The sequence below is a fragment of the Anastrepha ludens genome, chromosome 6, assembly GCF_028408465.1.
Source record: "Anastrepha ludens isolate Willacy chromosome 6, idAnaLude1.1, whole genome shotgun sequence".
NCBI classification, from domain to species: Eukaryota; Metazoa; Arthropoda; class Insecta; order Diptera; family Tephritidae; genus Anastrepha; species Anastrepha ludens.
The window spans coordinates 6,825,276-6,853,068 of NC_071502.1; the positions used below are offsets into that span (position 1 = coordinate 6,825,276).

The 27,793-nt window shown below is 34.6% G+C and overlaps 1 protein-coding gene across 2 annotated transcripts; it reads right to left on the reverse strand.

Moving 5' to 3' along the window:
- Nucleotides 1-1,156: 1,156 nt before the first annotated feature.
- On the reverse strand, nt 1,157-26,418 carry LOC128866197 (SET domain-containing protein SmydA-8). 2 transcript variants are annotated; one of them, XM_054106734.1, is made up of 8 exons: nt 26,038-26,418; nt 17,311-17,621; nt 8,871-9,441; nt 8,601-8,773; nt 5,747-5,869; nt 5,408-5,601; nt 4,995-5,319; nt 1,157-4,324 (listed from the first exon to the last, which is right to left on the reverse strand). In XM_054106734.1, the coding sequence occupies exons 1-7, from the start codon at nt 26,053-26,055 to the stop codon at nt 5,099-5,101; spliced, it is 1,611 nt and encodes a 536-aa protein (XP_053962709.1). In that variant the 5' UTR covers nt 26,056-26,418; the 3' UTR covers nt 1,157-4,324; nt 4,995-5,098. The 2 variants fall into 2 exon arrangements, with proteins under 2 accessions (XP_053962709.1, XP_053962707.1); XM_054106732.1 differs by having other exon boundaries at nt 1,157-4,929.
- Nucleotides 26,419-27,793: the final 1,375 nt, after the last annotated feature.

A 27,793-nucleotide genomic window follows, 5' to 3' on the forward strand; every position in this document is an offset into this window, starting at 1 on the left:
TTCGCGGGGCCAAGTAGAACACACCACTGGTCATAGCTCTAAACCTGTCTCTATTGACGGTAATAATTTATTTTTGCTTCCGGAAAGTATGACCTCATTGTGCCACCGACTTTCAGTTGATTGCCAGCAAATTCGATATTATACAAAGTAGACAATTGAGGAACAAAGTTCTCTCTTAACGAATAAAATCACACCACATATGGTATGTCCCTCGCTGTGCTCTTCCTATGATAAGACGCAAAAGCATTGACACTGACAGCGTCCGATCAGGCAGTACTTGGAGTAATCGCGAGAAAAACGTTGGGCAAGATGTATTAATCTGCACGCATTTTCGACGACGAATTTTGTAAATGTTGGAAAAAGAGCTGTTTGAGCTTTGCAGAGACATAGAAATAGTACAGCAAATAAAAATCTAGCGGGATATTAATTAGATCATTAAAGGTATATGCATCTAAGTATTCTTCTTCGATTTTTTAAAGTAAATTTATAAAGTAATTTTAATTAAGGAAGTCCACTAGCGCAAAAATCCCATCCGTACCCATTAAGTTGGAAGAAATAATATAAAACTCGGCCTAAGTGAGATGGGTTCATATGCACCTCTCTATTATTATTATTATGATCAGACAGTAGTGTACAAAGAAAAACAATTTTCACTTAATTTATACTTTTAAACGAGGAACATCCTTTTTCTGCTCTGAAAGCAACAGTGCACGCCTTCTACTCTCACACCGTTGCCTCACTCCCCCCTAATGCAGCGCACTATCTCGCGCACATAATCGTTCGTTTGTTCGACTGTTTGTTTGTATGTCTGTGCATCGGTTTCGTGTCTGACGGTAGCATGAATTTTCTTGGAAATTTTTAAAGAGATTACACCGCCCTTAACGGCGCCACTAGGACCATGCCGAATGCCGCACGTTATAAATGTGCAACACAAATGCCACAAAAGTGGCATAATTTTTTCGGTGAAATGCAGCGTAGATTTTTGCAAACAAAGACAAATAACCAAAAAGAAATAATTGAAATAAATAACAAATATGAGCATCAGCAGCACGAAAATTTCCATTTTCCCTTCAATTGTAAATAAAACTCAAATTTTGTGTTTTTTCGAGATTATCGGACATGATTTGGTTGCGATTGTAAGAAAACCACACAATAATTTTAAATCTTCATTTCGTAATACATATTATATTTTCTTAGAAATCCTTTACAAAAATGTAACTGAATAACAAATTTAAGTTTCACAGCATTTTCTTCGTATTCTTTATCCAATACCTTGCGGTGACATTTCGCGATGAGGTGGTGATTTGGTCTATGCGTCCTGTGAAATGAAATTAATATGAAGGGAAATGCAATGCTATGATATGAAATTCAAGTGGAATGAAAGGGAATCAAACTCAGTGAAACGAAATGGAGTGGTGGAGCAAATGGTGAATGATATGAAATGAACTGAAATGAGATAATTTGGATTGAGATGATACTAAATGAAGGGAAAAATGAAATGAAATGAAAAATGAAATGAAAAATGAAATGAAAAATGAAATGAAATGAAATGAAATGAAATGAAATGAAAAATGGAATATGAAATGAAATGAAAAATCAAATGAAATAAAATGAGACATGAAAAATGAAATGAAATGAAAAATGAAATTAAATGAGATATGAAAAGAAATGAAAAATGAAATTTGAAATGAAGTGAAATACAAAATAAAGCAAAACGAAAGAAAGTAATGTAAGGATTTCTATCTTCTTTAGGTTTTGTGGCAGTCGGTTTTATAAATATCCAACGGACCTTGTAGGTCCCTTGGGGTCCCACTGTGTAACATAAAAAACGGCAATAAGTATTAATCATGGAACCATTTAGATGCTCTTATGAAGCATAGGATAGGTTTTATCCCAAAACCGGATAGTTTCGCAGGAGAATCAAAAGAGTATTTTCCTAATAGGCCTTTACCTTACTAATATTGAAAGTGATTAATGAAGTGATATATATTAAAAAAGAATGAAATAAAGTGAAGTGAACCTAAAATCAATGAACTTCAAAGTTGTAGGTGAACGGAAATGGAATTTAACAAAATGAATTAAAGGGCTGGGCTGAAAATAAATGATACCAAATGAAATGAATTGAAATAGGGTGTGGAAGGTGAACGAAAATAATGAATAATGAATGATGTAAAATAAGATGAAGCTGGAGTGAAATGAAATGAAATTAAACGAAATGAAATGAAATGAAATGAAATGAAATGAAATGGAATGAAATAAAATGAAATGAAATGAAATGAAATAAGCTGAACTGGAGTGAAATGAAATAAAATTACTCGAAATGAAATAAACGAACCGAAATAAAAAAGGATGAAATGCGACGAAACATAAACGTTCCCTAAAAACTATCAACCATCTTGAAGGCGTTTGCGTCAGTTTACGTTTTGGTGTGACGGAAAGTTGTGGCCTATGTGCAATAAAGAAGATAGTAAGAGATATCTAGATAAATAACATATGAATAGCCATGCTCTATGATGATGAATAATATATGACCAATGATGAATGGTAAATGAAAATTGGTGATGAATCTTGTATGATTAACCATGAATGACGAAAGAAGAATGATGAAGGCTGAATGAAAAATAATAATTTATGATTAATGATGCATAATTATGAACGACAAAAGATGAGTGATGAGTTATGTATGACGAATGATGAATGATGAGTGATGAATAATGAATAATGAATGCAGAATGGTGAATGGTGATTGATGAATGATGAATGATAAATAATGAATGATGAGTGATGAATAATGAATGATGAATGATGAATGATGAACGATGAACGATGAATAATGAATGATGAATGATAAATGACAAATGATAAATGATAAATGATAAATGATATTTAAATGATAAATGATAAATAAAAAATAAAAAATGATAAATGATAAATTATAAATGATAAATGATAAATAAAAAATGATAAATGATAAATTATAAATTATAAATGATAATTGGCCATGAATGCTGTATGAATAATCAAATCAATTAATACCAAAAGAAAGACAAGTCATGTAGTATGAATATCTAATGACGAATGATCAATGATAATTCGTAATGAATGATGTATGATATACGGCAAGTAAAAAATCTTCCATGATGGGTGCTGTGTGATGAATTATAAATAATTTGTGATGAACGACAAATACTAAAATGTAAGTGAAAAACTTGAAAGATGATTGGTAAAATATTAGTGATAAATGATACATAATAAATTTGAGGTGATATTGGGCGATTGATGATTGTTAAGAAATGTAATCAATAATGATGAATGATGAATAATTATTGACGAATAATTAATAACAAGTGATATATGAAGAGTTATGAATATCGAATGATGAATTATGCACGTCAAATCATGAATGATAAATAATGAGTGATGAATGATGGATGATGAGTGATAAATGATGGCTGATGAACGATACATGAAAAGGGAGAAATGTTAAAGTAGGAATGATGAATAACGAATGATATGATATCAATTTCGGGTATCGAATGGAGCATGATAAAGTGGGAAATGTTGGGTGATGAATTCTGTGGGATGATTAATAAATGATTAGTGATGAAAGATAAAGCATAAAGTGTAAGTGAAAAATGTAAAATTTGAATCGTAAATTGTGAACGGTAAATGATGGGCAATGACTTCAAATCCGTAGTTGTAAATGATAAAGCATTTTTGAGAATGGTGAACGATATGTGATGAACAAATGATGACTGATGCAGATAATGACGAGTGAACGATGAATATCGAATGATGAACGATGAATGATGAACGATGAACGATGAATGATGAATGATGAATGATGAATGATGAATGATGAATGATGAATGATGAATGATGAATTATGAATGATGAATGATAAATGATAAAGTGATGAAAGATAAATCGTAAAGTGTAAGTGAGAAATGTAAAAAATGTAGGTATCGTAAATTGTAAACGGCAAATGATGGGCAATGAATTCATATCCGTAGTGGTAAATGATAAAGGATTTTTGAGAATGGTTAACGATATATGATGCACAAATGTTGACTGATGCATGCAAAATGATAAGTAATAGGTAATGAAGAGTGAACGATGAATGTCGCGATGTTGAAGGATGAAAGGCGAAAGATGATGTATGGATGATGATTGATGGGTGATGAATGTTGAGTGATAAAAGAGGGGTGATGTATAATGGATACTTGTTATAGTAAATGATAAATAATGCAAGAAAAATGGAAAGTGGGCAAAAATTAAATAAAGGTGATGAGGGATGAAAATGGTCGTTGATGAATTATGAATGCTGCATGGAAAAGAAAAAATGAAAAACATTAAAAAATAACTCGTAAATGATAAATTAGAAATAAAAAAATGAAAAACTTAAGTTCTAACTGTTTCGTGATTAGTGGAGAGGATGTAATGATGAATGATTTATGTTCAGGCAATAATAATATTGTAAAAGAAATGTCATTTCAATGGTAAATGCAAGAATTGCTAAATGACTTACTACTGATGAAATAAACCCGATGGATTATGATTGAGTGCTAATTCTGATGAAGCTTACTTACCGCACTATAATTTGTTACAATGGAAACTCATAATAGCAAAAGTGTAATAAATGATTTTATTGTAAAGTGACAAGATGGAAACACTTTCATTATAATGATAACAAAAATTTGTTATTCAAATGGCGATTTAATAGTGAGCTATGAATGCATGCATTTCAATGGTGAGGTAAATGTTGAGAAAGATCTGTCTTATAATGGAATAATGGTGTGTGGATGTGTATGTGCGTGTGTGTGTGTGTGTGTGTGTGTGTGTGTGTGTGCATCTGCGCTTGTAGTGGTTTAATGATTTCTGATGAAACAAGTTTGATGTATTAGTCACCATCACCACACAAGAATTAAGCTAAATAGTAAAAAAACAATGTAACTAAAATTAAAACAAATAATTACACTGCACCAACAACTCACCCCGCCAACAGTTGAAGATAGGGAAATTATTTCAAAAACAGCGTACTTTAATATATATACATATATACATTGGCGAGCGTGAATAGACCTTTTAGTCATCACATTCATTGAACACCCATTTGCATCAACGCATTGGCCGCAGCTGCACCCATTTCATACTCATTCGATCCCAACGGCTCCAATTGCAGAATATCTCGACTCTCTTGCAAACATTTGATAACTTCCTTAATATTGCGCTTGAAAGCCGCCTCACTTATTTCATTAGCGACCATCAGACGCTGTGAACGCATCATTATGGCACCATGCAGCTCATACAAAATGAGACCTTAAAGAGGATGAGTAGTAGCAATTTTTTGTTTGTTTATTAAGTGCGAATGCTTGAGTGTTTCTTCTTGGCATATATCAATACTTACCCCTCAATCGTGTTAGTCCCGGTTCTAAAATGTCGATTATACGCAAAAAATCGCGACAATAATTTTCCTTTTTCTCCAAATCTTTCAGTGGCATTATGTTCAGCAGATAGCCTTCGGTACGGCCATAGATTTGGCAGAGTGAATACTTGGCGGAGAGGAGTAAATAGTGATTGGGTCCAAGCACACGCTCGTACCTAAAGCAGAGTAGTGGTGAAAGGGTTGGGTATAATGGATTTCCATGATTTTAATTAATATTAATAAAATATATTTAATAATTGTGCTTCGAGCCAGATGTAAGTTATATTTGAGTGGGCGCAAATGAATGATTGTGGCACTTACTTCTTCAGGAAAGCTTCCAATCCGGGTATGTTATGGGCATCTATAGACTCCAAATTCATATTAATTACATCTAGTAATTTCACGATTTCCTTAGCCTGTAACTTATAGTCACACTGATCGCATCTAGAGTTAAAAAAAAAGTAATTAAATAATATTTCAACTCACATTAGGGGTGTCCTTTTTAAATTCAGGCATACTTTAGTTAGTTGATTACTATTTTTAATTATTACTTGAGACATATTTTAGTTAGCTTGGGAGAAAGTCTCATTAATTTAATAATATTTTTTTTTCATTACATCCCACTGTTGAGAGAATAGAGATGTACTTTTTTAAGTTCAGATATATTTCAGTTAGTTGATTACTATTTTTTATTTAGTACTTTTGACATATTTTAGCTGGCCTGTAATAAATTTTTTTAATTTAGTCAGCATTTTTTGAATTTTTATTTTTTTCATCACATCGCACAATGGAACATAAGGGATGTCCTTTTTAAGTTTGGACATATTTTAGTTAGTTGATTAAAATTTTCTAATTATTACTTGAGACATATTTTAGTTAGCCTGGGAGAAATTTTATTAATTGATTAAAATTTTTTTTCTGTTGTTTTCATCATATCACACAATTGTACAATAGGGATGTCCTGTTTAAGTTGAAACATATTTTATTAAGTTGTTTACTATTTTTGAATTCTTACCTTCTTTAATCATTACTTAAAAACCTTTTTAAAAAAAATTTTTTTTTGCAATAATATTTTTTTTTAATAATAATTTTTTTCAAAAAAAAATTTTTTTAATAATAATATTTTTTCTTCTTGGGATATATTTTAGTTAGCCTGTTTTTTTCTGTTTTTTTTCATCACATCACACAATTGTACAATAGGGATGTCCTTTTTAAGTTCAAATATATTTTATTTAGTTGTTTACTATTTTTGAATTCTTACCTTTTTTATTCATTACTTAAAAATCTTTTTTCACATATTAATTTTTTGGAAAAAAATTTTTTTTAAATAATTTTTTTTGAAAAAAAAAATTTTTTTTAATAATAGTTGTTTTCTTCCATTATTTAACAGTTCACCCTACTGTATGAATATTTTGACTTGAGATAGAATTTTCTACTAAGTGAAGTTCAACACCTAAAATTACTAATATTTTTTAATTCTTACTGACTTTAATCATTACTTAAAAACCCTTTTTTACACAATAATTTTTTGGAAACTATTTTTTTTAAATAATTTTTTTTATTAAAAAAAAAAGATTAATTAATAGTTTTTTCATCCATTATTTAATAGTTCACCCTACTGTATGAATATTTTGATTAGAGATAGAATTTTCTACTAAGTATTGTAAAGTTCAACACCTCAAATTCCTTATATTTTTGAATTCTTACCTGTTTTAATCATCACTTAAAAACCTTTTTTTACATAATAACTTTTTGGAAATTTTTTTTAATAATAATTTTTTTTGAAAAAAAAATTTTTTTTTAATAATAATTTTTTTGAAATAATAATTTTTAGTAATTAATAACAATTTTTTTTTTAATAATAATTTTTATTGAAAAAAACAACAGATTAATTAATAGTTTTTTTCATCCATTATTTAACAGTTCACCCTACTGTATGAATATTTTGATTAGAGATAGAATTTTCTACTAAGTAAAGTTCAACACCTCAAATTCCTTATATTTTTGAATTCTTGCCTGCTTTAATCATAACTTAAAAACCTTTTTTTAAATAATAACTTTTTGGATTTTTTTTTTTTGAATTATAATTAAAAAAAAAAACAATTTATAATAACAGTGTTTTTGAAAAAAAAAAATTTTTTTAACAATAGTTTTTTTCTTCCATTATTTAACAGTTCACCCTACTGTATGAATATTTTGACTAGAGATAAAGTTTTCTACTAAATGAAGTCGAACACCTCAAATTCCTTATATTTTTGAATTCTTGCCTGTTTTAATCATTACTTAAAAACCTTTTTTTAAATAATAATTTTTTTAATAATAACTTTTTTTCAAAAAAAAAAAATTTTTCTTTAATTAATTAATTAATTTTGAGAAAAAAAAATTTTTTAATAATAATTTTTTTTGAAAAAAAAAATTTTTTTTAATAATAGTTTTTTTCTTCCATTATTTAACAGTTCACCCTACTGTAGAAATATTTTGACTAGAGATAGAATTTTCTACTTGGTGAAGCTCAACACCTCAAATTCATTATATTTTTCATATATGTATGTGAACTATTATTACTGATGTTTTACATATGTATAGGTGGCATTTTGTTGTTTTTTTTTCTTTATTTCACTTAATTGTAAGCTACGTAGATATAAAAAAATAAAAAATTTAATATTTATAAAATCTAACTTTTAAGAAGGTATAAAAAAGAATGTACTTTACGCTAATTTATAACTAAGCGCTAGGCGACAAAAAAGTCTAAGTTATTTATATATCTTCTACCCTAAGTTTTTGTGAAATAATACTGGACTATTTGCACTTCTCTATTTTTTCGCACCTTTTATAGAAATTTTTTGGCAAAAAAATTAATTCGCGTCGTTCCCACGGAAAACCTTACACATATATTATATATTTTTTCATTTCTCATTTTCTCATTTTTCCTATTAATATATTTTTAATGTTTTACCTATATAATTATTTTTTAATTTTTTTATAAACTTTTCCATGTTTTCTCAAATATTGCTATAGCCAAATACTGAACTCAGTGCGAACCTCATCATTAGCTATTCGATTTCAAAGCACCTCTTCTCGAGTCCAAACGAAGTATCTATACTCATTACGTATAAAAAATATTTCCGAACTCATAAGGACACCCCTAACTGCATCACCTTAACTAGATACTTACTTCCATTCAGCTGCCTCATTCAGTGGTTCAACTGATCGCACTGATCCGCTTTTGCAATCCGGGCATACCAATGCACTGCAATCCGTGCCCAACTCCTTGGGGTCGGTGCAACGTTGACAGCAACACCAAAATAATTTCCCTGCATGCATGAACTCGCGCCGCTTTAAGGTACCCTGCGCAGAAAATCATAGTTAGATTATCATAAATTAATAAAGAAAAACCTTTTTAATTTATAATAAAAAGCAATTTCGCGCGGTGTCACCCCCTCACCTGCAGCGTGTACGCATAGCTCAATGTAATGCCTTCATCCTTTCGTATGGGCCGTGATGTACGCAAAATTATCGCATACGTTTGCGGATCGTCGGTATGTGCGGTGTTGGGGCAACAATCGTGCGCCAGCAAAAATGCGCTCTTGTACAGACTGCGCGCCTTTGCCGAATTCTGTCCGATTTCGAAACAATTCACATCCAAAATACCACAAATGGTATGTATATCAGCGGCGCTCACTGCGCTCATGCCCCAGTCGCGTTGCAACCGCTGCACCACATTTTCCTCATAGTGTTGCCACAATTCGCTATTACCTTTGCGTAGCTCGGTGTGAGATTCCATTTGTAATATGTCGGCATATTTGTCCGGTGCCGTTTGCTTGTAGAGCAAAATGCGCGCAATTAGTATGAGCTCATAGTAGTTCTTCACCATATCGACTTGGCCATAGGCGGCGCTAAGTGCTGTACCGATATTGTGTTTGCATAGTAACTCGCATTCCTGGACTGTATGGCCGGTGGGTTGATGTAGGCCACGGCATTGCGGTCCGCACATGGGCCATTTGCAACCCGCGCAACTAGTGAAAAGAAAAATCGGAAATTATTGGCATATTCCGTTGCTTTAAATGTCCACGGGCACATTTTCCAAAAGTTTCTGGTATTTTGAAATGCATTAAAAAATATAGAAACTAAAACAATGTAATTAATTTCAAATTTATTCCGATTGGCCCGCACTCTACGGTGTACACAAGGAGACTGCCGCTTGTTGTTTCGTAGCAGCCTTTTTAATGGCTTCTGGTGTGATTTCAAAATATGATTACTCATCCTCGCATAAAACTGTACTAATGTTCATAGATATCGTAAAATAGGCGTTTAAAAATAGCCCCGGTTTCCGAACTACGTGACAAACTGCAGCGCACTATTAATTTTGAGTCAATTTGTTTTAAAAATATTCGTCTTAAACTTACAACTGGCTGCTCAAAGGGAAATTCAATGCACAACTGAATGTTTTTGTACCAACAGATACTTTTAAAAATAAATGTAAATGTAATAAGCATCACGCCACAAATTGGAGAAGCAGTAGGGGCGATTTCTAATAGAGAATTTATGTGTCAATCATGTGGATATTTGTAAATATTTATACACTGCGTCAAGTAAATATAGAATTTTGGTTTTTTTGGGGATTTTTACGTTTTTATTTGTTTCTCTTTGAATTTTAGTAACTTTTTTATGAAAATATAGTTCTTTGTGCTATGAATACCACTCAAATGCAAACTTCCCACTTTGTGAAAATTAAAAAAAACATGAAGAATTTTTCATCATAATACATGTATATGTATATATAGTACATATGTAATACTTTATATAACTTCCTTTAACTCCAATTGTAGCGTAGGGCCAGAAAATCGAAATCTTACACCTTTGAGTCGAAATTATTAGAAAAATTTTCAGAGGTACAGTTTTGTAGCTGATTAAATTTTTTTATATAATAGGTAAAGTGCAATTTCCAAATGGCTCAAAAATTCCCTAGATTTTTTACTACTGACGATGTTGAGTACTTTCTTCCAGATATAAAAATATCAAGCATTCGTTGTATGGAGAAAATGCACAAGAAAGCCAGCAACAAAAATTTAAAAACTCAAAGGGATTTCTGAGACAAGTGAAATTTATTCTTTATTGTGTCAAAATTTAATGGGCTAGAAAACTACATACGGCAACTTTTGCTAAGGATTTTTATTAAAAAGTGTGAAATTATATAGGAATTTGTTTTTTTTTTTTTTTTTTTTAATTTGCTCAACTTTCAAGGATCTATAGGGTTTTGAAAAATTAGGGAGAATGAAAAATATTTTCACATATAAATTATTAAAATAATTCCCTACCCTCTACAGAAGAGTGGGAACGGGACGTGGTAAGACAGGGCGAATCCATCCATGTATACGCAGATGGCTCAAAGCTCGACGGCAGGGTAGGCAGATGTACCTATATATTCCGAACATCTGGGGATCTCCCTCAGTTTTCGACTTCCCGACTACTGTAGTGCCTTTCAGGCTGAACTGATGGCAATAATGAAAGCCGTAACACTGGTTCAGTGTGATACGATACCTGGAGATGAAATCTACATTATCACTGATAGCCAGGCGGCGATAAAATCCCTCACAAAACAGTCTTAACGAGATGGCTGAGTAATTTCACCTAATCATAGCATGAATTCCTGGCCATTGCGACATGGAGGGGAACTGCAGAGCCGATGAACTAGCGAAAATCGATACCACATTGACTGATGAGTACATAGACAATGATATATGTAGGTATACCCTTGCAAACATGTAAACTACGTATCCTTGAAGAAATTGTAAGAGTAGCGAATGAAATATGGCGTAATGAAGCCACTTGCAAAATCGCCCGACAGCTCTGGCCGACTCTCAATGCTAAACGCACGGAACTTCTATTAAGAAGAGATAAGCCCAGTCTTAACACACTGATTTTAGTTATTACGGGGCACTGCCTAATCGGTAGACAGGCCCAGAGAATGGGTGTGCAAACACATGACTTCTGGAGAAGTTGTCTAGACGAGGAAGGGGAAGAGACGATTACGCACCTTCTGTGTCACTGTCCTGCTCTATCCAGACGTCTTTTGGGCGGACATTTTTTCAACGAATTAGAAGACCTCGGCTCTGTCGAAATTAAGGATCTTGCACACATTGCTTTCAGGAGGGATATGACCTAGTTTCCCACGCGGCATGGACCATGAGCCTGAGTGTGTCCAACAATGGACAACCGCTTCAACCTAATCTAACCTAACCCAGTATATATGTATATTATTTAGTACTTATATATGTATAGAGTATATTTTTAAAGACTCAATCACCATCATCATCATGCATACCAATACAGCTCGGTGTGAGCCTCAGCTTCCTTCAAAATTTTTCTCCACACATCGTTAACGACTCAATATGTCATATAGATATAATGGTTGATCAATTTGGAAGTATAGAGGTATTTTTGTGTAGAACCATTGATGACATTTATTTTTTAAAGATTTTTTTTCCTTGTTCACTCCACTCGGGAGCATAAGGCCTCGACAAGTCTTAGTCTTGAGTTGGTTTCGTTAATCTATTTTGCTTTCGGGTAGGGTAGGTGATTAGCCTGCCGCTACCAGTCCTAAATAGTGGGAATACCCACTTGTCATTGCTTAGGTGCAACGCCTGCAAACTGTTTAGAGCGCCAACTGTGTTTCACATATTTCTGGCAGAAGGATCCCTCAGATGGTTGTGGACTTCGATAAATTTCGTGTGTCTGCGCGACTACCGTGATAGCCCGCTTTCTCTTGCTGGCGCCCCTGATGCAATGTGTAACTGTACCTTTTTCTTTGTTTTTGCTTGTTTTAGCAGCCACAATGCAAGTAATGCACTGACTTTTGTGCAGGAGTAAGGTTGAGGGTTGAGGAGCAATTTTTTTTTTGTTTTTAGAAACTAAGAAAGTAGGTAAGTTTGGAAAAGTGCCTCTATTCAAGTGAACCAATAAATTAAGCGCAATATTAAAACTAATGAGATATTTGTTGCATGTTTATTTTCTTCACTTGAATTATCAGAAAATCTTGGATTAATAAAAAATAGTTAGCGCGATGTTTTGCCGAGCTCCTCCTCCTATTTGTGGAGTGCGTCTTGATATTGTTCCACAAATGGAGGGGCCTACAGTTTCAAGCCGACTCCGAACAACAGATATTTTTAATGAGGAACTTTCTCGTAGTAGAAATAGAGGTTTACTATCGCTTACGGAGGGGCGGACGCTATTAGAAACAACTTCTTTCTTCATTTTGGTGTTTTATGTACGGCGATTCGAACCTGCGTACTCCGATTGGTAGTCACATGCCAACTCATTCTATTAATTTTAATTTTTCATTAATGAACAAGTAAATTTTCGCGAACAATTTATTTGAATAATTGAGTTTTTGATTAGTCATACTTTTGAATGAAAAAATTAATCGCTGTATTTACATATAGAAGGGGCATTGTAGGTTGAGCTATCATTTTTCTACCCTGGGAATATACTCCAATGAAACTTTGCAGCTTATGTAGGGTGGATAAATAAGCGAGACAAAGACCTGGGAAAATCTATTTTTCCAAAGGAGGAAAAGCCCAAATAAAATAAGCAAAATACTTTAGTGAGGAAGTTGTGCTCAGAGAATTATTCTGGGTCCATGAAGTAGGTACAATAGATATTTCAAGACACAGTGACACGTCCACACATAATAATAATAATAATTTACATATATCCTATTTCACCGTCAACTCTTCGTCCATTCCCGCACGGCCACCACATCAAATTTGTATTTCTGATTTTATAATTTTTGAGTCTTTCCTGATTTCTGCTTTATGAATAACCATTTTTAAAATTATTTAATTAATGCTCGCTTTGAGTAATAAAAATGTTGCTAAATAGAATAATCGAATGGATTCTCAATCCTAATATATTTATGTATGTATGTATGTGTATTTACACATATAGAAAAATATGAATTTGAAAACAAAATAACAAAATAAATACCGCAGCAATTCAAAATAGCGTTTCTATTTTTGAAAACGCCAAAGCAAATAAATATTTCTCTTTCCATTTGTTTAACCTTCACTGATGTCACCTCTTGGCCTATTATTTTGTTGTTTTGCTTTTTTATTCTAAACAACTTTTTAGCCGAAAATAAGCGATTTTTGAAAGTAAATATTGTGGCACTATTTTAGAATTCATGAACTGACCACACCCAACATTTTCCCTTTCAAAAATAAGTTCCCTTCGCTGAAGGCTAAATTATTCTCATAAAATATTTAAAAAAAAATTAAGAGAAAATAAAACTCAACTTGCTTTTTAGGCGCAATACTAGAGTATAATTTTTTTCATCATAGCGTCATGGTATTTTGTAAAAGGGCCAGCTGTTGACCTCGATCTCATGCTGTTATTTTGTAACTATTATTACTCCCACGCCTCTCTCCCTCCATACCGCGCGAGACGGGGTCCATTTTCACGGGGCACATCGGCAGTTTCGGACTGCAAGTCGTGTCGGCACGTTATAACATATTTATTTGTTAGTTTTGGTGTAAAAATTTTCGAGTTATCCGTGTCAATTGCGTGATTATCGCTCTTTGAATTGTATGGTGGATGTTTTGTTTTAGTTCTATTGTTTTTATGTGGCTTGCGAATGTTGTTGCGGTTAAGCCAGTTGCAGATATTATTATTGGTACTATATTAACTTTTCGTTACTTCCATAATTATTTTATTTCAATTGCGTTCGGATTTTATTTAGAAATGTTTTCTAGTTTTTTGTACTAGATTGTTTTCATTAGGGACTGCAACATCAATCAGATATGTTTGTTTTTGTTTTTTGTTCATAAGTGTGATGTCTGGTCTATTACTTGCAACTGTTATATCTGTAAGGATCTCTCTGTCCCAGTAAAGCTTTACTTTTTCGTTTTCCATTACGTTTTGTGGTATGTATTTCTAGTAAGATTCATTGGTGTTGTTTGTTCACTTATATTTATGGTCAGTTGTTGGTGTATTATTTGAGCTGCTATATTGTGTCTCTCAGTGTAATCGGTTCCTGCAAGTATTGAGCATCCACTTGTTGTATGTATGAGGCAATACTATGTAGAGGTTAGGTTAGATAGTGATGGTTGCCCAGAAAGTGGGCCCACTTGGACGAAATAAGTTTGGTTCATCCTTTGTGGTACCATTGCAAAAGGGGGAAAAAGATGAGGGAAAAAAGGACGAAAGGGAAAGGGATGGGGAGGGTTGAGTGTTTGTGGACTATGAACGGTGACTAGTCCGCGGTTGTGTTAACCTCTTTATGTTGCTGATGAAGTTCATCAGAATTTTGTTATCAAGACCTGCGCAGAAAAGAAGTGAGAACCAAGATGCTTGAATCTTAGTCCCGCGAGAGCTGGGCAGCTGAGTAGCAGGTACTGAGATGATTCCACCTCATCCTCCATACAGCTGACGCAAAAAGGACTCGAAGTAATTCCTAGTCTCACGACATGTATACCCCGCGGACAGTGCCCCGTGAGGATGCCCACGAAATTTGAGAAATGAGATTTTGTCATCCTCAGACTATCCCTCGAACGCCTCTTATCCAAACGTGGCAAGAAGGACTTCGCGACCTTACCCATTCGTGTACTTGCCCAGCGCTCGCTGAGTTGGTACAAAGCTCATCCTTCCAGGAGTAGAGCGCAGGATGTCAAGGGGATCCCGATCCTCTCCTTTCGCGGGCACACTACTTCACAGGTCCCTTGTCTGGCCAGCTCGTCGGCTTCGCAGTATCCAGTAATGACACTATGACCAGGTACCCAAATTATATTTATATAGAAGAATTTTGAAGCAATCGAGAGAGAGCCCAGGCATGCCCTGACCAGTTTCGAGTGCACCATAATAGAGCCTAGGGCCCTAATTGCCGCTTGGCTATCAAAGTAAATATTTACCTTCTTAAAAGTTATTTTGCAAGTAAGTAGCCACTCAGCTGCTTCTTTGATCGCGGCCACCTCTGCTTGGAACACACTACAGTGACCCGGTAACCTGAATTTGAGTTTGATGGGGAGCTCTTTGCAGAATACTCCTCCTCCAACCCTACCGTCCAACTTCGAGCCATCCGTAAACAGGTTAACCAGACCCTGTCTCCAAGGGTTGCCCTCGGTCCACTCCTCCCTTGGTTGAATATGGGTGGAGAAAGTTTCGCTTGGACTAAGCGAGGGCACACACTGATCCGTCGACAAGGGGATGAACTCAAAGTTTCTGAAGATGCTTGAGTGCCCAAATGTGAGATTGAGCTTATAGCCCAATCCGCTCAGCCTGATTGCGGTACGTGCAGCAGCAATTCTGCCTGCGATGTCTATAGGTAGCACATTTAACATTACATTAAGCGCCAGAGTAGGAGTAGTTCGAAGCGCCCCACTGATTCCAATGAGTGCAGACCTTTGAACTCTTTCTAGCTTTTTAACTGATGTCGTCCTCTCCAGTGAGTTCCACCAGACAACAACTTCATATAACAAGATTGGCTTTGTTATGGTATTATTGAGCCAAAATACAACTCTAGGCGAGAGGCCCCATTGTCTTTTGCCAATTGTGCCCATCCATGCAAGGCGATTATTGCCTTCCTTACTCTCTCCTCAATATTGGACTTTCACGTTAGCTTACTGTCAAGGATTAGACCTAGGTACTTCACCTTGGCAGAAAACACCAACGGAGCGCCCCCCATCGCGGGGAGTTGAGCTCTGGGTATTTTATATTTCTTCGTGAAAAGGACGAGCTCCGTCTTAAGAGGATTCACCGATAAGCCGCAGTCTGCTGCCCATCTAACAACTACGTTCAGATATCCCTGCATTAAATCGTACAGGGTATCTATAAACTTTCCTCTAACAATTAATGTCACTTCATCCGCGTTGGCAATAACCCTACAGCCCCTTCTCACCAGCTCCTCCAGCAAGCCAGAGAAATGGTGAGAGAACACCGCCTTGCGGCGTGCCCCTGCTCACTGCCGGCGGAGAGAGGCAATACTCTTTGCTGATGACACTTTCTGCAAAGATTGTAGTCTAAGATCTCTCAGGATATTTTCTGTATTTCTTCGTTGCAATTATCCCGTCTTGAATTGCTAGTAAAAAGCCTTCAGTTTCTGGAAACGGGCGGCCTTGCGCCACATTGTATATCAATAAACCGATACATAATGAATTCTCGGTAAAATCTGCCGGTATTACTATTGGAGTGTCCCCTCAATAGAAATTCCACATACCTAAATATTGAACAACATTCATACAGCATTTACACCCTACGACAGAATGCTATCAGCGCTTTTCTATTTGGACTATCTTTTAGCGCGTTCGGACTATCTTTCTTTTGTTTAATGATCATTACTTTTATACAAATATGTTAAATAGTTCATTGCTAAACAAAACCCATATAATAAACCCCATTTTTAAATTTTATACAAAAGCTGAAAAATTTCCAAAAACTTTTCATCCCAAGTCCGCGGTTTTGAATTAGAATTTGGTATAAAATTTTATAGTCTATTAAATTTGAATGCAATAAAGTGCAAGTTTTCCACATATAACAAAAATATGAACTTTTGCACAATTTTGGAAAAATACCCAATACCGTCTGGAAAAAACATGGAAAATATCAACTGCAAGTAGCAGCTTCAAAATTGCATACCCACTTTTTTATTGTGATTAAAAAGCTTGGAATTTTGAGGATAATTTTTACAATTCTTCCCATTTTTACACAAGTTTTGAAATTTGCATTTATATGTTTTTTTCTTAGACTAGCTCTCTGGTGTAGCTCAAATCATAAACATTAAAGTGAACCAAAGCAAAAATCATTTAAGCTGGGTGAATCGTTGATGCGCTATCGTTTGTCGTGAGCTGCACGTAAGTGCCTGCTGCCCATCTTAACCCTCTTAATAGACTCACCGGTATTGGGATGATTGCAGCTCCACGGGCATATAGCAACCCAAGCACACTGCATCGGCTGAAACACAAGGACCTATTGCCAAAGGCGCCTCTGTAATGAGCAATTCACCGGCATTTAAGTCGCGATTCGCCACCAAGTAGCGACCCAATATCGATGATTTTTCAATTCTATAAGGAATCTGCTTGGTTGGCAAATCGCGGCACTCAAATTGGTTATCCACAATTGCTGGAGAATCTGCAACGCTGGATTGTTCTTTTGGTTTCTGTTGTTGTTGTTGTTGCTGCTGATGATTATGTTTCTTTTTGTTTTTCTGAAAGATAAAAAAATATTCTCTTGAAAAAATAGCGAAAATTGATTAAAAACAAGAGGCAAAGCAATTCACCTTGAGTGGCCGTAAATCTTAATTCATTCATAAATTACCAAGTGAGGCTATTTATTCGGCTAAGTGTGCCAAAATAAACAGGTGTTCGATTAGGCGGCAACCGGTAAATGCCACTAAATTGTTTGCTCATAATTTTGGCCATCATCAGATTTATTTCATGAGATGTAAACAACATTTTTGGCACGCGTATTACGGTAAGAACGGGAAGCCAAGGCAAAACAAACAAAATGTACCACAACTTAGTGTGCAAGAGAGCAGCATTATATTATAGCGAGAGCCACTTGCTCTCCTAAATGAAATACTTCGAAATTTAAAAGACAGGCGCCGATTTGAGTTCGCAAAAGGCAATGCTAGAGCTGAAGAAATTGGGAAGACTGTTGGAGCGGTGTCAGTGTAATATTCCAGCTACAAATTTAACTTAAGTATTGAAGCTTGGTGAAGAGATAGTGAGATGCAAGGAAAATGAAAGCAAAATTATTATTTTGTATTCACAAAAATAGCAGCACAAAAAATGGCAAGGTTTTGACTATTCATTTATTTTTTATTTAATAGGACTATGAATAAGTTCGTGCGGTTTTACAACAGATGGCGTAACTTGATTATTATTCCATCGATCCACATTTCCAAACATTCATTGGAGAGCTACTGTCGTAAGGCACAAACGTCAGTATAAGTTTTTTATTTGAAGCGTAAACAACAATATTTTTACCACACTTGAAAATGTCGAATTTCGTGCCAAATAATGTGTTTTTGCGGGGAATTCTTCTTCATTATTTTAATATGAAGAAAAAAGCAGCCGAAAGTCATCGTATCTTGGTGGAAGTTTATGGTGAGCATGCTCTATCTGAGCGAACGTGCCAGAAGTGGTTTGCACGCTTTAAAAGTGGTGATTTTGGCTTGGAAGACGAAGAACGCGAGGGTGCGCCGCCAAAGTTCATGGATACCGAATTGGAGGAATTGCTCGATCAAGATCCGGCTCAAACGCAAGAAGAGGTTGCAAAAACTTTGGGAGTTGATCAATCAACCATTTCCAAACGTTTAAAAGCCATGGGAATGATCCGAAAGGTAGGCCATTGGGTGCCGTATGAATTGAAGTAAAGAGACGTTGAACGCCGTTTTATGGCATGCGAACAACTGCTTCAACGGCACAAAAGAAAGGGTTTTTTGCATCGAATTGTGACTGGCGATGAAAAGTGGGTCCATTACGACAATCCAAAACGTCGGGCAACGTATGGATACCCTGGCCATGCTTCAACATCGACGTCGGCGCAGAATATTCATGGCCTGAAGGTTATGCTGTGTATCTGGTGGGACCAGCTGGGTGTTGTGTATTATGAGCTACTGAAACCGAATGAAACGATTACGGGGGATGTCTACCGACGACAATTGATGCGTTTGAGCCGAGCACTGCGAGAAAAATGGCCGCAATACGCCGATAGACACGACAAAGTTATTTTGCAACATGACAATGCTCGGCCACATGTTGCACAAGTGGTCAAAACATACTTAGAAACGCTCAAATGGGATGTCCTACCCCACCCGCCGTATAGTCCAGACCTTGCGCCATCCGATTACTATCTCTTCCGATCGATGCAACATGGCCTGGCTGACCAGCACTTCCGTAATTACGATGAAGTCAAAAAATGGATCGATTCGTGGATTGCGGCAAAACCGACCGAATTTTTCACAAAGGGAATCCGTGAATTGCCAGAAAGATGGGAAAAAGTAGTAGTAAGCGATGGACAATATTTTGAATATTAAATTTGTAACCATTTTACGTCAATAAAGTTTCAAATTTCGAAAAAAACCGCACGAACTTATTCATAGTCCATTAATATTTAAAATTTTTTTTATAGAAATATTATTTATACTGCCACAAAAACCATACAATTTAAAGCTTCAAACTTTGTACAAAAGAAAAAAATACTAAAAAAATTTTAATCAAAATTTGGAGGAAACTTTAGAACACCTTCTGTGCATTTGTCAGGCATTATTAAAAACGTGACTAAAATGCCTGGGAGTCCCACTGTTTGAGGGTCTGGAAGACGTCTCAAAAGCGGAGCTCCCAGCGCTGTTTAGATTCGCCAAAAGCGCTGACATCCCACATGATACTTTTGGTATTCATAGAGGTCGGTCTCCATCTGGTATCGCTAGGGACCAAAAGGTCTATGCGTGGCTTATTGCCAACCAGGCTAACCTAACCTAACCTAATCAAAATTTTTACAATCTTTGGGAAAACTTCAAGTATGCAGCCTTATAGTCCAATGAATAAATAAAAAAATCGAACGTTTGAAGCGGACAAAAAATCGTTTTTTTTTTTTAATTCCTTTTTTCCTCTGGGCTCAGGCATCTTCTCCATACATATATGTGAACAAAATCTCGAGCATTCATTATATGGACAAAAATACATCAATAAAAAAATTAACAAAAATCAACGATAGCTTGGAACGACTTTAAACTTACACTTAAACAAAATTATATTAAATGTGCCACAGAACGGCATACCCACAATTTTTGAAAAAACATGACTAAAATTTTTAAATTTTAATGAGCATTTCTTTATTTTTCTTTGTGTTTTTTTTTGTAATTTTTTACACAGTTTTTAAGTTTTGTTGAAAATTTTTTAATTTTTTACAACGTTTGAAACTTGAATTTGTATGGTTTTGTTTGTATGAAATAAAAATAAAAAAATTTTTACACAGTTTTAAGTGTAAATGGGCCACGGAACGGCATACCCAGAAACTTCAAAAAGTATGACTCAAATTTTTAAATTTGACGAACATTTTTTTATTTTTCTTTTGCTTTTTCGTAATTTTTTACACATCTTTTAAGTTGTGTTGAAATTTTTTTAATTTTTTACAAATTTTCATACTTTTATTTATGCAGTTTTTATTGCACTACGAAATATATTTTTATAAAAAAATTAACAAAAATACAAAAAAAAAAACAAATTCTCAAAACTTTGCAATGTGACTCGCTGCTACTATTCTAAATACAGATGTGCATATACGTCTCTTGACTCCCATACAATTGTACGCCATACAACAAAAACCTATCAGCGCCGGCGATTAGCGATTTGTCAAACATTGCACCACCTCATCTCAGCAATGCCAACGAAAATGTGAGCATAACTTGTTGCTTGTTTTTTCTCATTTATTTTTAGCGTCAAATGAAAAATCACTGCTCTTGTTTTTACTGTCGTTTTTGTTCGCTACTGAGTGATACGCGGCTGCCATATGTTTCGTATGTCCACTCACTCTCGTGGCGTTGCTAAAGCAAAGCACTTGTTTATGCGTTTGTGCGCCTCTAGCTGGATACGAGAGCCACCGCTGCGTATACGTAATAGCTATTAGTGGAAATGCATAAATTTCGTTATTTGATTTTTGAATAATTACGAGATGAAAGTATTTATTAGATTTTATCGATTTTGTGCGCATATAGAAGATACAAAAGATGCATTAATTGGGTGTATTGAAAAGCATCAATGGCTATCTTTATATATATTTCATGTACTCAATCATTGACCTGCATATGGAATACTTAGAAATGGCAACTTTAGGTTTAGGTGCTTGTTCGAGTTACTCTTTTAATTTGATTGTGAATGTGTCTTGAGCTACAAATGGAGATACCAATACCAATTTTAAGTGACCTCCAAGAGACGGATGGGTTTTAAAAATTTGTGCATAGCAGTCTAAATGTGATCGATATAGGAGAAACGTTTGTCCATGTATTTCTATTCCAGATATTAGGTAGGGTGCGATTTAACGATCGAATAATGGCAAACAGCAGTCAATTCAGTGTTATCAACAGAAAAGTAAACAACAACAATGATTTTGGTAAATATCACCATTCTCGAAAATACTCAGTTTCCTTGCTTTAAAATACAGCCCACGAAAATGTCATAAAATTGGTTGCTTTATATAGCTAAGTAGGTAGGTAGGGTGGCTGTCGCGATGACACACTTAGACCTTTCGCAGGTACATTGTGATACCAGTGGAACTTATCTTTACGCTATGGGTTACTTTTGAAAACATCCGGTAGCTTTAATAAACGAGCAGAGCTACGTTCGTTTTAGATGCGCTATGCCCGCTACATCAGTTTAAAACGCCATGTCAAGAGTGCGGAGCCTCCTTGTCGCTAAGCTTTCAGACTCACATAAAAGGTGTTTGACTATTTCCTCTTCTTCTGTATTAAGACAGCTTCTACAGAAATCGAAGTACGGGAATCCTAACCTTCTAGCGTGGCTGCCTATTAAACAATGACCAGTTAATACACCTATCATTTTTCTTATAGCTTCTCTGTTAAATCTTGGCAAGATCTTCGATCGACCGCTGTTCCAGTTCGGACATGCCTGTCAGCTTAGTTCGCATGTTGAGAGGTTTTGCCAACTTGCTTTATATATGAAATAAATAAAAGTGTTTATAATACAATTTTCTTGAATTTGTCTCTCCATTACTTATAAAAATTACAGCCCATATTTTTTGAAACTATCCTTCTGTATATACAATAACAAATATGTCCTCTGTTTATACTATGAAAAATTTTAAGATTATAGCATACAGGGTAAATGCTTGTGTTTCAATGCTTCATGCGTGACATAAATGTCGACATCTAAACACTTTAATGACATAAATAATGGTACTATATAATTTCTTCAGCGATATTAATGATGGCGGATGATTTCATCCATATCATTAATGATGGCCTATGGTTCCTTCAGCGCTATATTTTAGTCTTGATGATTATTTCCGTGATCTATAACTCCTTCTGGGTTAGGAATAATGGTGTACCTTTATTTGCATGACATTAGTGATGGTAAATGATTTATTCTATATTATATTTGGCGACCTATACTATCTTGAATTAGATTTGTTACGTTTTCATATTTTGTCTAACGCACAGAACTGGTGTAAAATATGACGCATTATTGCTTTTATGGCATTCATGAAAGTTCATGATTGCTTCAGCGACGCTAATGAAGGTGAATGTTGATAAATGCTGGTGTATTTTTTCTTACAAGACATAAATTGTGGTATTTTCTTTGTGTTTTGACATAAATATAGTGTATAATTGCTTTCATTACATTAATGATGGCATATAATTTCTTGGTCTATCATATCTTGCATGGTATTTATTGAGTTATAATATTTTTCCTATGACACAAAAATGGTGCTTAATGATACATATGACATTGATGATAATATATGTTGATAAATAATGATGTAGAGTTTCTTAAAAGGCATAAGTTATGATAGTTGATTTAGTTTATGGCATAAAATATGGTATAATTTCTTTCAAGACATAAATAATGGCCTGTCATTCACATTAATTGTGTTATACCATCATCAATAACATAATATGGAGACATATAATTTTTCTATTGGCACTAATTGCGGTAAATGGTATATGATATCTGTCATAACATAAACGATAGCCTGCCATTGACATTAATTGTGGTATACCATTTCTTTAATAATATAAATGGTAGCATATGATTTCTCTACTGGAAGTAATTGCGGTAAATGGTATATGATTTCTGTGAAGACATGAACGATAGCCTGTCATTGATATTAATTGTGGTATACCATTTCTTTCATAATATAAATGGTAGCATATAATTTCTCCATTGGCACTAATTGCAGTAAATGGTATATAATTTATGTCATAACATTATCGATAGCCTGTCATTGACATTAGTTATGGTATACCATTTCTTTTATAACATAAATGCTCGCGTATGATTTCTCCATTGGCACTAATTGTGGTAAATGGTATAAGATTTCTGCTATAACATGAACATTGTCATTATTTATGGTATACCATTTATTTTATAATATAAATGGTAGCACATGAATTCTCTATTGGCACTTATTGCGGTAAATCGTATATGATTTCTGCCATAACATGGATGATGGCCTGTCATTAACATTAATTGTGATATACCATTTCTTTCATAATATTAGGATATTATTTCTTCCTTGACACTAATCGCGGTAGATGATTTCTGCCATAACATAGACAATGGCCTATCATTGACATTAATTGTGGTATTGTAAAAATTGTGCATAATGTAAATAGTAGCATATGATTTCTCCATTGGCACTATTGGCACTAATTGCAGTAAATGTTATATTATTTCTGTCATAACATGATTGATGGCCTGTCAATGACATTAATTGTGTTATACCATTTCTTTCAGGACATAAATGGCTTCATATGATTTATACTGATATTTATGACAATCGATGATTTTTTCCATGGCCTATTATGTCTTTTAGGACGTGAATGGTGATGGGTCATTATTTTCATGACATTCATTCACGATTCATTTCTTAGCATTTGTTCATTTATTTTGTTATAATATGTCACAAAATATGGTGTACGATACCACTATAATACTATTTTAAAACTTTTTTTTTTTCCTTGTTCACTCCTCTCGTGAGCATAGTGCTTCGACACGACTCGTCTTGCGCTGGTTTTGCTAACCCACCCGTGATAAAGAGTGGCAATGCCCTTGCTTAGGAACAACGCCATCTTACTGCTTGGAGCGCCATCTGTGTTTCACATTTTTCTGCCAGAAGTATCGCACAGATAGTTGACGACTTCGCTAAATGTGGTATGTCTGCGTTTAAAACTATCATTCCATTATTGGTAACCAGCTAACTCGCTGATCACAATTGAGATATACTGAATATCAAAGAACTATTGATTTCAGGCATTTTTTTCAGGGCAACCAATTTCAATAGGACTGTGACAATACCTTCTAAAATGCAAACCTTAATAATGTACCCACATTTTATAAAGCAGAAATGTATGATATTTAATTCTTTGAAGTTTTGTTGGAATTAAACTACAATGCAATAGGAAGTCTCTACGTGTATTTTTGCTATGAAAAATGGTGCTCATCTGAATAATTTGCCTTTCAAAGGCGGCATAAAATTATATTTAGTCTTTTGAAAAAAAACAACAAGACGCGCGCCACAATTGATAGAGAATAGCAAATACATATTTATTTAAATATATTTAAGAAAATATGTGTGTATACCCTATGATCAGAAAGTACTGAGAATGCTTAAATAAAACAAAACATAGTTAAATTTCAGGCAAATTTATTTTATCTCCTTCAAAATATGAATCGTCTGACGCAACACACATGTGCTAACGTTTAACCCAGTCATCCATGCACCCCTGGTAGGCCGACGAAGGGATGGCCTTCAGCTCCTTCATCGCATTGTCTTTGATCTCCTCTATCGACTGAAATCCGCTTCCACGAATCGGTAACTTCAAGTTGAGAAACAAAGAGAAGTCGCACGGGGCCGTATCAGGTGAATGCGGTGCTTGCACGATGATATTTACTAGGTGTTTGGTCAAATAATCCAGCACAATTAGGGCTCGGTGCGATGGCGCTTTATCATCATGTAAAATCTAAGAATTGTTTGCCCACATTTCCGGCCGGCCGGGCAGACACTAATGTTCCGATGGCGCTAAGTGATAGATGTGTATCTTACAATCTTACCAACATAAGAAAAAAATATGGACCGGTTCCCACGCGGTTCGTTTAAATTAAACATTCCCGGTACTTTTTGATCATAGGGTATAGCGGTATATTCAGTTTCTTTTCAGATTGTTGTTAAGTTCTTGCCCCAGCCCTGTATTGGACGTTGAAATAAATGAATTTATTATTAGTTGTAGCTGTTTCATGATGCCTTGATTTTGAGTCAGTGAAATTATTTCATTAAAATTAAGAATAATTATTTGATATATGTAATAGGATTGCTTGCTTTTGACTCGATATTTTTGTGCTACACTCATTTTTTCCGCAAAAAACAAAATAAAAAATATCGAATTGACGCGTACTCTTTTGTGAGGTTTTTGGACGAGCTCCTCCTCCTATTTGTGGAGGGACCTCCTGCTTGTCAGCTAGTAGTAAGTAGTATTACATATTATTCCCTACTTCTTGGTGAATTCAGTGCGTTTAAGAAAAGGTGTTTTTAATGAAAAAATTTAATTTTTTTCCCAGCGGCATTTTCCCTTCGTCTTATATATATTTACAGTTTTTAGTGTTGCTTTATTTCGGTATATTTTATTTGCATTAGAAGAAATGTATTCGACATGTATTAGATGCTATTAATGATATACGAGCAATACTATATGATCCATAATTCACACTTTCGCTTTTTATATGCATAAATAAATGCATTTTTTACAAATATATTATCCAAATATACTTATATACATATAATCTTTTCATATATCATTCAAAACTTTGTTTCTTTTTTTCATTCAAACAGTTCCTAAGCACATTTCGGAGATTTTATATTATTTTTCACTACTTCACACGTACTTGCTTTCTTGCCGGCATTTTGCACTTGAAAATTCCTAAAATTCCTCAAATTCGAATTGAAATTTCACTTCGATTACGGCCACAACGTTTCACTCTTAAAATCGCACAAATCTCATTTCGTAGACAAATGCCATGTCTCGCACAGCCTTTCCGCATGCAACTGGTCACCGCATATTTCGTGATTGTCCCCAACAGCCACCCGATTTCAACGCAACTCAAACGAATTATTCATTTTCGTCATTTTTCTTCATTTTCACAAATTTCCACTTTGCTTTGTACAATTTCGCCTTTAAACATACTCAACGCATATGTGTGGGAATGCCATAGATTTTGATTTTCCGCCATTTCAGTCGGTGTCAAAAACAGAAAACAAATCATCTTACTTTGCCAGCCGCCGCCGTGCAACTGAGCATTTTCAAAGACGGTTCACTTTTTTTTTCAATAACAGCAATCTCAGCTGCCAACGCGCGTTGTTTTTTTTCTATTTCGGCATAGACCTACATACATACATACGCGTTCGTGGGAATTCATGTGTGCAGACGAGTATATTTCTAAAATTAGCTTCAAATTAGAATTTTATCGGCTCGCCGCCTTCTGCATAGCGCGACAGTTGATTTGGAAAATTCGATTTTCGTAGACGCTTTCATTTTTTTAGCTGCCAATTGTCTGTTTGAAAAAGTCCTAAGTTGAGATAAGTGGAAAAATACAGAAGCGACTTTCGTTTGCAAGCCAAAGGCCTTTTTGGGTGACTCGTTTTTAATTTGGCTGAAATGCAGATATCCTGTGGCTTAAGGGGGGAGCCTGGTTTATAAGGTAAAAAAAATCAATTTTTTTTCGTTTTAAGCGATTCCTAATAGATATATTTCAGAATATTCACACAAATTTACAGAGCCTAATTCTTAATATTTCCGTAGATACAAAGCCAAAGGTAGGCGAGCGTTCGGTAGTTACGATGTAACCGGACAGCTATAGTACAAACTTTATCTTCTTTTCTCGACTTTTCATTTTTATGATTTCTTTGAATTGGCGTACATGAATGAAAAAAAAATAATGAACCTTTTGAAATGAATCATAGCTTGTTCCCTTCAGTATTAATATAAATTCTCTTCTATTTGAACTAACAAAATAGATAAAAAAACATTTTTCAAGATTTTTATACCAAGTTGGAGGGGATTTTTTTTTTATAGAAAGGCATTTTTTTCTTTAAAACCTCCAAAAATTTGAAATTTTTCAATTTCTCTCAGTTCTCTTAGTTCATCTAGAATAAAAAATCATGATAATTAGAAATCCATTTGAATTTTTTGCTTTAGATAATAATTACGAGCTGTTTCTTGTACGCCAGTTGGAGACTCCAGCGTTGCAGCGCTCTACTAATTTCTATGTTAAACATTTTTTTCAACTTATTTTAACCAGTACAAAAATTTTTTATACTTTTTAAATGTTCATTCAAAGATAGAAAAAACTTTACAGTGCTAAATCAATTTTTTCCTTAAAAAAAAAATCGCAAAGAGATGCAATTTTTAGACCTCATAAACCAGGCTCCCCCCTTAATGCCACGTGCCGCGCTAGTTTTATTACTAGTTTTTGTAGAGTGTTTTGAAGCGTACATCTCTGTTAGGTGTTCGGCTGAGCCCCTCCTCCTATTTGTGGCGTGCATCTTGATGTTGTTCCGCAAATGTCTCCATTGATTACATTTGATAAGCGGACTTAAAGTCGTTACGAAGAAGAGCAATTGATCCGAAAATTTCATTGTCAT

Coding starts and splice junctions, on each gene's coding strand:
- LOC128866197 (XM_054106734.1), bottom strand. Junction 8,774..8,870: donor GCTATGCGTACACGCTGCAG/GTGAGGGGGTGA, acceptor TTTTCTGCGCAG/GGTACCTTAAAGCGGCGCGA. Junction 5,870..8,600: donor AATGAGGCAGCTGAATGGAA/GTAAGTATCTAG, acceptor TTTTAACTCTAG/ATGCGATCAGTGTGACTATA.